Raw genomic sequence first — 12,971 nt, 5'->3', positions numbered from 1 at the left:
TTGTATTTTTACAAAAAAACCCAGGTCAAACCACTCAAGGAAGGCGTGTTTGATATACTCACAGAGGAGGAATATGTTTTAAGCAGTGCTACAACAACGTTGAGTTTTTTTTTCTCAGAAATCAGCCTAAACTGTTTTGCTAAAAGTTAAGTAATAATGAGTGACACCTACAATTCCTGAGCAAGTATTATTTTTCCAGAATATATGATCAGAAAACATTTCTAGTTATCTTTACAGATGTGTAGCATAAATCAGGCTTAAGTATTGGGGTAATAGTTATGACAACAATTGCATGTGCTCTGGTTAATCCCTTTGTCAAAGTGAAATGCTTGGAAGCATTTTATCTGTTCTATTCCATGCCCCCATCCCTCCCCAACCAGCCCAAACTCTCTGGTCTTCTGTCTCTGGTACTACCATTGCACCCACATCTCTTCACTCATAATTGGCAGCTGTACCTTCAGTCGCCTAGGTTCCACTCTGGAAATTCTCTTGCTAAGTCCCTCTTTCTGTCCTTTCAGAAACTCCTGGAACCCCACCTCTTTGACCAGGCTTCTGGTCACTATTCCTAACTTTTTTGGATTGATATCTGTTTTATGTCTTATACATTGGCATTCTTTTTGCATCAAATACAGTTTAGATGAATGCAAATTGTTAATATAGGCACTGACTCTTTATTTGACCTGACATCAGTTACATAGGGAAATAATTTTTCACACTCCATCCCTGTTTGCATTCCAATTGAAAAGTGACAGGAATGCTTTCTTCCTTCCAAAAAACGTTGTTCTGTTTTTCTTGGTGAAGCTTCAGGGCAGTCATCACCACCTTTTCATATTATAGCAGCATGTACCCCACCCCTAGCATCCTGGCACAATTTACCCTAAGGTAACAAGATTTATTAAGTTCATTGCTGCATCTCGAACTACATGTACACAGAAGCTGATGGGGCTGGATAAAGTGATGTGCTCCACTTAAAATATAAAATATGAATGAACTGGGATAACTAATAGTTTGTTTATATTTAATCCTTTTACTAGTGTTAATCATAGAGAAATCTATTGAGTTTTGAACAAAAGGGTTAAATAGGACTACTGGATTAAGTGGCATAATTCTGCTCAGTTTTGGTGCTTGCAGAAATATAATGATATTTCAAAGCATTCATTTGTCCAGTGGATGAATGTGATGAATCTGCAACAAAATCACTTGGTCTAGGGACCTACCATATCCAGCAATGTGAGACTGAGTTAACAGAAATTAACTTATAGGCAGGATTGCTGTCATAAAAAATATATGATTTATAGTAAACTGAAATTGCAAAATAATGTTTCTAATAAGTTGAAATAAATAATTTTTAACAATGTAGAATGCATGTCAGCCTTGTATTAACCTTCTGACCATAAATCAGCTTTTAGAAAAAAATTGTTTCTTTAATTTTACACAGTTAAAGCATAATGAAGCCAACAAAGAACCCCAGTGAGGAAACTGCCATTTTTTCTAACAGCAGGTGAAGCTAGGCTTTAGACATAAAAGGTGTTAATATTTGTCAGGATGTTTTGCCATAATAGAGCAGTTGATTCTTAATTAGGGAAATTTCATCTGTCATAGTCAACAATTATGACCTCCTGTATCATGGCTTGTCATGAATAATCAATGAGGGCTGATTAATATGCATGAGCAGTAGTCTATATAGTGTGCGCTGAAGCACGATACAGCAGCTTGACTAAAGCAGAGCAGAAAGCGTATTTGAGAGTCAGCAACTGAGTGAGAGAGAGAGAGGGAGAGGAAGGGCCAGTTGTTTTCTGTGATCCGGGTTGTCTCAGCTACCAGTGTGATTTGTCTCAGCTGAAGTGATTCACCTAGGTTACTTCAAGTGACATCCACATGAATGACAGTTAACTGAGCCGTTTTAAGAACAAGATCTGGACAAGGAAGGCTTCTTCATATCTACACTTTACCAACATGGGGTGCAATTTGTGTTCTCTGCAGAAAAGAGAAGAGCAGTACAAACTGCTGTATGAAGTTTGCCAGGTAATTATGAATTATCAGGTTTTTCTATGTATGCTAGGTAGGACATTAAACTAGAAAGTCTGTTCATTGCCTGTAAGTACTGGTAAGTACATGAACAATTGGTGATGCAAGCAAGATTTTCAGACAGTTATAACCTTTTATAAGTCTTCATTATTAGGTAGTGACTGCCTTTCTTTTTTGTTTCTATCTCTGAGCATTTCGAGGAATACTTGTATTTGCTAAGCTTAAAGTTATAGAATAGAGTACCATTTAATTGAAATTTTATTAATGTGTCGATTTGCTGATATAATTCAGTGTAGGGGATGATTTATAGGTATTCTTTCTATTTTGTAGAATTGCAGAAGTCAGCGTTGCAATTCTTTGTTGTAGTCTGTGAAGTTTGGCATATACAAATGCATTAAGCATTTCAGCAGCATGTAGCTATGAATGTAGCAGGGATAAAAGTTTCAATCCTAGGTGAATAGTAAAACCTGGATTATTTCTCACATAAGTAACTTCACTGTGCTATTTAGCTTTTGAGTTTGTGCCTTCACTTTCTTCACCAGATTAAGGTTAACAGTTCCTGGTTCTAAACTGAAGAGAAAAATGGTGTAGATTTATAACTCTTGGGATACTTATACATCAATTCAGGCTAAAGTTTATTCTTCCCCTTACCTACTGCAATGTCTATATAACAGCAGTGGGGGGCACTGCAGCTCAGGCTGGCAGATGAGTGGCACTTGGTTTAAAGTCAATGCTTCACATTGTCTCTGTAAAAGCTATCCACTTATTGAAAATGTTACATGCTGATGCATTAATAATGATAACTTACATATGTTCTCTTCTGAATGCCCCAATTAGTTGAAAATCAGACTTTAATTTTGGCTGCAAGTTTACACAATGACAAACACATTCGAATTAAACAATACTGGAAAAATGACGTCTCTTGTCAGTACCAAACTGGCATTGTCATTAAAACTAGAACATACTTTATGTTTTTTATTGAACAACAATATTAAAAATGCAACAATGTAAGACTGAACTGTACAGACACCTCATCAGCCTTGGTTAATCTTTTATCAATTAAACAGCAACTATGGCAAATGAGTGCAAAAAATAATATGGCAAATAATCTAATTGTTCCAAAGGTACCTAATAGGTAGAGGCAGAGTAAACTGCAGCTTTATAGTTCAAGGAGCTGAAGTTGCCATATATGCTACTATAGAAAAGAACAGGAGGCAGCACCAGTCTCTTTCACTCCATCCTGTTTTTGGTTAGTTGTTGCACCTCTTCCTAACTAACAAGTTTCCTGGAGATTCCTTTGTATATTTCATTGCTAGAATATTCCTGAACCCAAGATTAAATCAATCGAGGAACTTTTACTTCAAAAGTTGACTTACTAGCAGTTCCTTTGTTCTTTCTTGGAGCACAATCAGAACCCCAAGTAGCTAGTACATTTGTCATTGTCCGGGATTCAGTGACAAATAGTAAGGTGGATGACATTTTGCCATTGCCTGAAACAGTGTGAAATTTATTTTGAAGGTAAATTTTTAGTATTTGTTCTGATGCTATTTATCCAGGTTGTTTACAGCACTAATTGCTTTGCCAATTGACCTGATGGTCCAATACAATGATGGTTTTATTGATGTCTGTCACTAATACTTTATCATCCATTAATCTTAGTTTTTAATGTCCCTTTCACCTTTGCTCCTATACATTAATAAGCCTGGCACATTCTCACAAGGTCCCAATTTTTAATTCACATCGCCCTGTTATTCTATCTTCCCTTTATAACACAATATTGTGATTCCATCATGGGGCTCCACTGTGATATGTATAATCTAAGGAAACCCATAATAAGTAACATTTTGCTATCATATAAGTCTATTTAGGCAATGAAAGGTTTTTGTCAAGATCAATGAAATTAATGATGAAGTTGATATCTCATCTGTCCAAGGCTTTTCCCCAATATTGCAGAGTACAAAAAGTTAATCATGACTTAATCTTCCATTTCTAAATTAATCCTGTTCTTCATACATTCTCTTATCTGCACTTTAGCTAATTCTATGTTAAATACCTTTCTTGAGACTAATAGTAAAGTCCCCCACCATGAAGCATGATATATCCTCTTTATTCTGGTAGCTTTGTTATGAAACCTTTCCATCAGCCTGAGATTTCTTTGTTGTAATCATGCTTGCTTGGTTAATTGTTCCTTTTGCAATTATATCTCTACCAACTTGATAATTTCTGTTGCATTTTTGCCAGTTGCCACTATCTTTCCAGTCTGCTACTTGTTTTACAATTTTCTTCACACACTCAAGTTCAAATGACCCTAATTTTAGCTTTGGTTCTTTCATTGTTATATCTAAAATCTTCACTTTGGGTCAAACTATTCAGAACTTCCTGAAAGTATTCCGCCACCATTAAATCATGTAATTCTTCTGTATTCAAAGTCAAATCTGCTGATGTCTTTTATGGCAAGTGACCTTTGTCCTTTTCTGCCTGATAGAATCTTTGTTATCTTGTATAGTCTCAACACTGTGTTAGGGCTAGAGAATGTCTTCCTTGCCTGCTGCTTGCTGTGCTTCTGTAGCTTGACTATCCATCCAGTTCGCTTGTCACTTCTTGCATTTTCTTTTGAAATCCTTATCCCTATACACTTTCCCCATTTCCTTTCTTTCTGGGTTCTGGCAACTTCCAGCTTCTATCCAGTCTGCTCTTCTGTGTTTTGTTAGTAATCAGTTATGCCTGCAGCTCTCTTGCTCTGGATGTGAAGGGGTATTTCAGTGACAAAACTACTGTTTAATTTCAAGTCGTGCATTCTCTTCCAGGTGAATTACCTTTTTTAGCCTGTTCATTTTGTTTTGCATGCACTGACTTTCAGAGTACTAAGTGGTGGCCCCTTCTTAAATATGAACCTCTTTTACCACCCATGAACAATAGTTCATCAAAATTATTGGCTGGCATTGATGAGAAATACATATGAAGAAATGTTCACAAATATGACTCCAGGTAACTTCTCCCTTTATTTCCCATTATTTTTGATCTTGTACAGACAGTGCTACTATGGAAAACAGCTGTGATGTGTTATCTAACCTTTCAAGTAAACCTCAAACCTGAGTTAGCAAGGGTGACAATTTAATATTCTGAGATACATATTTTTTGTTCATTCCTACCTGTAGCAATTGTGGTTGCAACAATAAGAATGCTAGTCGGAAAACTATTGTTCCACTACTTACCATCTCCCTATGGAATTGCTGTAGCTATAATTTAAACACTTACTGTTTGACTATTGGCCATGAATACAATGTGTCAATGGAGTTATCAGACACGTACTGAAAAGATAGATATATTCTACTTTATCATTATTTTATTAGCTGCATTTTGCATGTAAGCCTGCATAATGTCACTCTTGTTGAGAAATCCACCATTATGGAGACTACTCAAGGCACCTATGCTACTCAATGAAAGGTCTATGGTTATATTGATACCACTCTGGAATTAGCACTGAAAACCTATTGGGGAAAATCAGCAAGAAGCTCATTAGAACAACTAACCTGGCATTTCCTGTGAGCTCCCTGCTGATTCTGGTTGTCAGACAATGTGGAAATTTAATAACTGGCATTGGTGCCATTTCACATTATGGGCAGATAGGAAATTGGGCTACTGCCAACAGGGACGTCACTCTCGGTGACCACAATTAGGAAAATAAACTCAGTATTTTCAAAGAGATGACCTCACTTTTAAGTTGACGTTGTTTTCAATTCCTTTGATAATGTCATTGAATCTCAGCCATGCATCTTGCATTCAGTCCGTAACATCAAATGTTTTTTTTCAACAAGGGAATATAATTTTGGAAAAGTTTGACGATATGTATTCTGAATTTGTACATGAGGTTTCAGGAACAGGACCATACGCTATCAGTGTTTTGGGGATCTGGTTGATGCAGCACATTAGAATATCTGAGGCCTGACTTCAAATCCAGCATAAATTGATGGTTTGCAAGGATCCTACATTCTATGAGTCTGGTCCGTCTCAACATCATTCCTTATGGATATAGAGCCACTGCACAAAACTAGTGATACTAGTTTGAGTAAGTCTCACACGATTGTAGTTAGGTGGTCTGAGTTTGGGATTAAGGTGTGTAATTGGGGTAGAACAGAGAAAGCTTTACTCATCCTGACTGAAAGGAATGGCTGTGCTGGTACAGGGCAAAGGGGCAAAAAAAACTTATGAAGAAGTGTGCAACAAATCACATTTGTCAAAGCTGCTTTGCAATTATCTAAGCTTCCAAATGAAGCAATCAGTCCTATTAATCAATCCTATCTGTTGCCCTTTTTCAATTATTATATTCCTCAGATACACATAACTTTAACCAAACTTGTGCAGATCTATCAACTTGCTTAACTTCATGTTAAATAGATGTCCAGAATTGCTGCCAGTTACTTTGTCAAAATAAACTTCCTAGCCCACATAAAGCGAAAAAAGTATTTCGAATTTCTTTGGAGATGGTAACACAGACTGCATAAGAAATGTGTTTATTTTCAATAACTTCCTGATCTTAGGAACCTGAGTTATAAGTGTGATAATCTACTTAACTGGAAAAATATGACACTTTCTGCTATGAGCAACTCACTTGCAGGTTACTTTGTGAAATACATTTCACACACACACACATTCAAAATATTGATTGGCCTTGTGACAAAAGGATATTACTTTTCCATGGAAACTTCTGAACCCAGCTCTTATTCGCAATTTGAAATGTGAAGCCCTCAACAGTAAAACGTGCTGAATTGCACTTTTAATCAAAAGCATGTTTATAATAATCCACTAATTACACCATTCACCACAAATGATGTTTTGAATATTCTGAAATTATGAATAGCAGCATGTTGGATGAGCTGGTTACTCTGTGAGCTTGAACACCTTAATGGTCCCCGTTTGCCAAAGTGGAATGCTTTTCCACAGTCCACATCACTGAACCAGACTGAACAGGTTTGGTTGTACATTATACAGAATATAATGTTTAGTCCCAACTCATTACTTTTTAACAATTTGGATTGTTAAAGCTGAAAACTGTTGCAAACAAAGATTAGCTAAAATAACGTTACTCAATAAAGTTTGAGACATAGGGCAGAATCATCCCCAATTTGCACCAAGTGCAGTAGCAGACAGTAAAAAGGATGTTTTACGCAATGGTGGCTTTTCATGCCGTGTCGTCCCAATCCCGCCTCATTAATTATGCATTCACAGGAAACACGCCGTCTCACTAGCGGGCGGCCTCTGAATTGCCCGCCACACCACTACCTCGCCGTTTCCTCACTCTGGGTGCCATATCTAAACTGCGGCCGCCCACACAGTTCTCTAATACTTGAAGTCCAGGGCTGGTCCAGTGAAGACATGGTCCTGAAAGCCAAGAAGAGCCCAGTGACCCTTCCCAAGAATGCCTTTCGGAGGCCCGCCGTGATGTCCTCCACCCTCGCTCTGGCTGCAGGGGGTCCAGCAATCTCACCATTCCAGCTTGAGAGGTGGTGTCCAATGCCAACGCTGCACAGAAGAGACCATTCAGTGTAGAAAGGGGATGAATGATCTTATCTGTTTAAGAGTAAGTCAACCATCTCATCACTGTAAACTCACATTCACAAGGCCGTTAGGCTTTCACTAGCATCTCACTCACTGCCAGCTCAAGGGACATCACCACTCACTCTCTCACACACACCCTCGTATCTCCATCTGGCCTCATCTCCCCAGGAGGCTGCCTCCTCAGCCCTCACCATCTTGAGGTCACTTGTTTAGATCAATATGTGCCCCATACACACCCTGGGATACCCTTCTTCCCCAGTACAGTCCTCACCCTGCAGCCTCTTCCCTTGCCTAAGGCCACTTCTCCCCTTTCCCCAATCAAGCCCTGGCCATGAAGCCATTGAAAAGCCACCCCTGCCTTGCGGCTGGTCTGGTAGGTAGAGACCTGCCGCTGAGTCCCCCTAAAAGTGACGTGGTGCTGTCTGCAAAGCCTGGTGCTGATAGCCGTGAGTGCTGCCCGAAGCCAGGTAGGCAAATCAACCTCAGAGTTCCAAGCCAAGTGCAGCTCACCAGGTGCACGTCACTTACGTATGGTTGTGAAACATGTCGGTGTGATTAGGGCTTATAAAGATGTGCAGATGTATTAAAGTTAAGTTCCTGACATGTGACAGCACCATTGATGGGTGGAGTGGATGATTGCAAACTGGTTTCACAACATCGTGAAACCAATTTTTGGCCTTCCTGCCATGTTGTCCGCTCACACCCGCCATGATGCCCGACACCAGCAGCCACAGAAAATTCTGCTAACAGTTTCTATATAAGGACCTTGGTTATTTTCACAGAAGGCAATTTGTCTAAGTCTAATATTGCGGTATCTTGTATATTGATTTTGAATAACACACTTTTTTAAAAAAAAACTCCATATGTGCCATCCTGATAACCTAATAGCATGGTTACTGATCCATAAAAATCACAAAGTTTCCATTTTTGAAACCGAACCTGTTTGAGTGAACAGATGTTTGGTGGTAGCACTAGAGTGTGCCTTGGTGCCCCTGAGCTAGGGAGTTAAAAAAAATGCTAGTGTCCCCGCTCCTGACTGCTCTCAAATGGTCCTTCCTGGAATGTATGTACAGAGTCTGGATTGGCTCTAACTAGTGCTACACATGGCCATTGCCTAGCCTCATAAAGAAAGAGTGGGCAGTTTGGCAATGTCCTGTTGGGTGGCAGGCACTTGTGGGATCATATATAAGCATGCATTATCATTGGAGGGTAAAATCACAAACAAATCTGATTGAAAACAATATTACATTTATGTTTTGCTGATAGTTAATTCTTTCATAAATAATTTGTAGTAGAGAGATTCTGGGTAGTACTTTGGCACCATTCATTGCACAGATATTGGTTTGTAATGACAGTCAGACTGTAAGCTTGGTATTCTTATGATTTGTGATTGAAGCTAACAAAAGAACTATCAATGTAATAGCTCCAAATATCAACAAGTTTTCTTCAATAACAATGTAAAAAAATTATACACATTATGTTTGATATAGATTTAAATAGCTGTAACTATTTAAGTGGAATTTTATTGTATGATTGAAAGTATAACAGATAACCCGCACATGACAGAAAAACCATAGTTCAGCATCATTAACTTCACATAGCCCAGAAAATAAATTATAGGCAACTGGCCAATGCTTTAATAAAGAGAATCACTGCAATATCTGTAAATTAGGCAGGGATAAAGCCTGATTATCTGTATATTTGATCTCATATGCCGGAATTTTCTGGGCCTATTGGCATCAGTTGTATTGGCGGGTTGGAGGGGACAATGTGGCAAGAAGGCCAAAAATCGGTTTCACGCCGTTGTGAAATTAGTTTGCAATTGTCTGCTCCACCCGTCAATGAAAGGCTGCTTTTCCCACCGCCGTATGTTTTGAACTTAATTTCAATACTTAGCATCTCATTATAAACCCTGCTCAGCAGAATCATCCCCCCCCTCCCCCCGCTGGATCATCCAGGCAATCACACCAGCGTGTTTCACAACTGTACATAAACAACGTGCACCAGGCAAGCTGCACTTCGCTTGGGACTTGGAGGCTTGTTTGCCTACCTTGCTTCGGGCAGCATTCGCAGTCATCAGCACCAGGCTTCACAGGCAGCACCACATCTCTTTTAGGGGGGTGCTCACGGGTAGGTCTCTACCTACCAGACCAGCTATAAGGAGGGAGTGGCTTTTCAATAGCTGCAGGGCTCGGGCTTGCTTGGGGAAGGGGCGAAGTGGCCTCAGGCAAGGAAAGAGGATGAAGGATGAGGGCTGTACTGGGGAAGGGAGGTATCCCAGGGTGTGTATGGGGGCACATGTTGATATATGCAAGTGACCTCAAGGTGGTGAGGGCTGAGGAGGCAGTCTCCAGAGGAGATGAGGCCAGATGGAGATGTGAGGGCGTGTGTGAGAGAGTGAGTGATGATGTCCCTTGAGCGGCAGTGAATGTGATGGCCTTGTGAGTGTGTGAGTTTAGAGTGATGAGGTGGTTGCCTTACCCTAGCAGCACGGATGAGACCATTCATTTGTTTTCTGCACTGGATGGTTGACCTCTGGCGTACAGCATTGGCACTGACCACTGCCTCCCAAGCCAGAGTGGTGAGGCTGATGGGCTTTCTGCAGTCAGAGCAGGGGTAGAGGACATCGCGGCGGGCCCCCAAGCCGTCCGAAAGCATCCCAGAGATGTCACTGAATCGGTGGGGGGCTAAGCTGTTTTTGGTGTTTGGGGCTATGTCTTCACCAGTGCCCTTCTGAGCTGAAAGCATTGAGAAGTGTACACATGGCTGCAGTTTAAATATGGCACTCTGTGTGAGGAAGTGGCGAGGTAATAGCGTGGCGGAAAAACAGGAGGCCGCCCACCAGCGAAGTGGCGTGTATCCTGTGGCTACATGATTAATGAGGTGGGAATGGAACAATACAATGCAAAAATCCATTGCAACCGGCGGGTAAAATTATTTTTTTTCCCACCCCTACTGCACTTTGCGCAAATCTGGGATCATTCTGCCCTTTGTGAAGCCTATTCCAAAGACATTTGGAGCTAGACTCACTGGACCTTCCAGTATTCTAATTCATTGAGCTGTTTGTCTCCCAGGAAAATGAAACACTTTTGTGTTTGTCAGAAGTAGTGTCATGGTCAGATCATTCTGGTCAGTTGACATTGATCAGTAAGATCTTTAATAATTCTGGACTACTTTAATTTATAGCTGTGCATTCCAGAGTGGTCTTTGAGTCTTGTAGCTTGAAATAACTTGAATCTATAATGTTGAACTGAAGTGTTAATGTTCAGCCCTGGTTGATCCCACAGTGTCAGCTATTTGGATTGAAGGCTTCTGCTGCATAGAGTGGTCATCTTAGATGTAAACAGAATCAAAACTCTGATCATAATCATTTTTCTTTTAACCTGACACATTGTTAAGGCTGTTAGCCATCTTGTAGAAATGTTTACATTTAGTGCTGTAATTAACTTGGAGAAATAATTGCCTGGTGCTTTCCCAATGTATTGTTAAGTTTAACATTTTCAAAGAAATACTTGGAAACTCCAGTGATTGTTTTATCCCATTATTGTGTGTTTTCATGCTGAATTATGCACTAAATTCTCTTGTTCATTGATTTTGAGGAGGTTCATTAACCCAACTCAGTAAAGCAACAGAATATAATGTACCATAATTGCTTATTTTGTCAATCAATAATTTGTTAGTACAAAAAGCACTTGCAGATGCATTCAGGAGTTTATACACAAATTGTGGTAATGCCAATCGTACATTTAATGTAACATAAATATGTTCAAATGTAAATGATTATTAGGATTCTAGTTTTTATGCTGATAGGCGCACGTGAAATTTGATGTGGGAAATTGTGAATCTTTCTTTAATTGCACACATCAGCAAGCAGGTTAACTATGTCGCCTGGCTTATGCTATTACCACCTGTCCCTAATTGGTGGACACATGGCCAGGTGCACTTCTGCTTCATTAGATTTTTAACTTTACAGATGGTTATTGTAACAGATTTGTCAGATCATTTTTGTTGTCCCTCTGTTTTCTGGAGCTGGCTTTGTCAACCCCACCTGGCATTTGTAGGTCCCAATTTTTGTGATAAATTGAAGGAATTTTACAAGTTGCCTCTATTCGGTAGCTTTTGTGAGCTAATACATTGAGCAAAATCAATTAAGTGAAAATTTTCAACTCCTCCCATTACCACCACGACTACTTTGAACACAGCACAATTACCTGGAAGTAAGCAGGTATTTGTTTAAGCAAGGTGATAGTTCACAAGGGCTTTCTTTCTGCGCAGGGTGTTCAATTTCAGCTTTACAGCCACTGATTTACTTTAGCTACAGAAAAGACTCTGTTTGACAGGCAGGAGACCTGTAATCTTCAGAAACTGCCCTTTAATGATGGTGGCGCCTGTCTGTAGCTCAGAAGTCCTCTTCTTAATTGGACATTTGTGAGAAACTGGCAATTGAAATTTTCCACCTGAGTTGATCATGAATAATTTATGTGATCCAGTGACACATATAAGAAATAAAATGCTTAATCTGGATTATTAACTTCATTTAAGGATTCTAAATGTATTTCTACTTCCTGTTCAGGCTAAAACTAGTGCTTTTATTTGCTGAGTTTAGTTTTATTATTTTAGTAGCTATAAAGATAGATTGGAAACACCCAAGGGGATGAAATTCATTTCTCTGCTAAAAGTGGCAAAGTAATTTCCTCTACTCCTCTCTATGTTCTTATAATCCAATGTAGTTCTACATGGAAAAAGTTTGAATGGTACATTTGAAGCAAAATAACCAGCAATTGAAAGATTCTGTAATAGAATTGCTTTATTCGCTTTAGTTTGCATGTGTCTCTGTGGAAGTTAACAGCTCTAGAGAATCAGGTGGTAGAAGCAGTTGCATTAAAAGCCGGTTGATTTTGCGTCATAACATTTTATGTAATATTTAGAAAAAGTCCTCAGCTTGCTACACACTTAACACTCGAAAGAGTTAATTGATTACATCATTTGCTTTAAAAAACAAGCTGGAGGATGTTTCCGAAGGAACTCTCTAATATCTTCACAGTAACAGGATATGGTTCTGCGTTTCCCCTGTTGTTATTGTACTCTGTAGCAGCTCAACTTAAAAGGTCACATTTCCTGAGGATATAATGTAAAAGAATGATTTTCTGAACAGTGTGAAAGGTTAAAGGGAGATACAAGTATCAAGGCCTCATAGTCCCAGTTATACCGTCTATCTGAATTTAAACTCTTGAAAGTAAAAATGACTGGCAAGGTGCCCGAGATAGGCATTAAATTGTCTTATTTTTAAAAAATGATAACTATGACCATTGATTGTTGTTTCTTAATTCCACTTCTAATCAATCTTTCTTTTTCTATAAATAGGCTCATATTTCAGTCACTTG

The 12,971-nt window shown here is 39.2% G+C and overlaps 1 protein-coding gene across 2 annotated transcripts in view; it reads left to right on the top strand.

Moving 5' to 3' along the window:
• pdzrn3b (PDZ domain containing RING finger 3b) overlaps window positions 1-12,971 on the top strand; it is a 381,612-nt gene that overhangs the window by 239,367 nt on the left and 129,274 nt on the right. Inside the window, exon 1 of one of the 2 annotated variants that reach the window (XM_078543729.1) lies at window positions 1,833-2,025. The exons of the other annotated variant lie outside the window; for it this stretch is intronic. Coding sequence (XP_078399855.1) covers window positions 1,957-2,025 — 69 coding nt within the window. The 5' untranslated portion in view covers window positions 1,833-1,956. Of the gene's footprint in view, window positions 1-1,832; window positions 2,026-12,971 lie in introns of those variants that run through there. 2 annotated transcript variants of the gene reach the window in all.

Source organism: Cetorhinus maximus, chromosome 6, assembly GCF_964194155.1.
Source record: "Cetorhinus maximus chromosome 6, sCetMax3.hap1.1, whole genome shotgun sequence".
Taxonomy (NCBI): Eukaryota; Metazoa; Chordata; class Chondrichthyes; order Lamniformes; family Cetorhinidae; genus Cetorhinus; species Cetorhinus maximus.
Note: the sequence above shows the minus strand (reverse complement) of the source record. Positions and strands in the feature narration are given on the sequence as shown.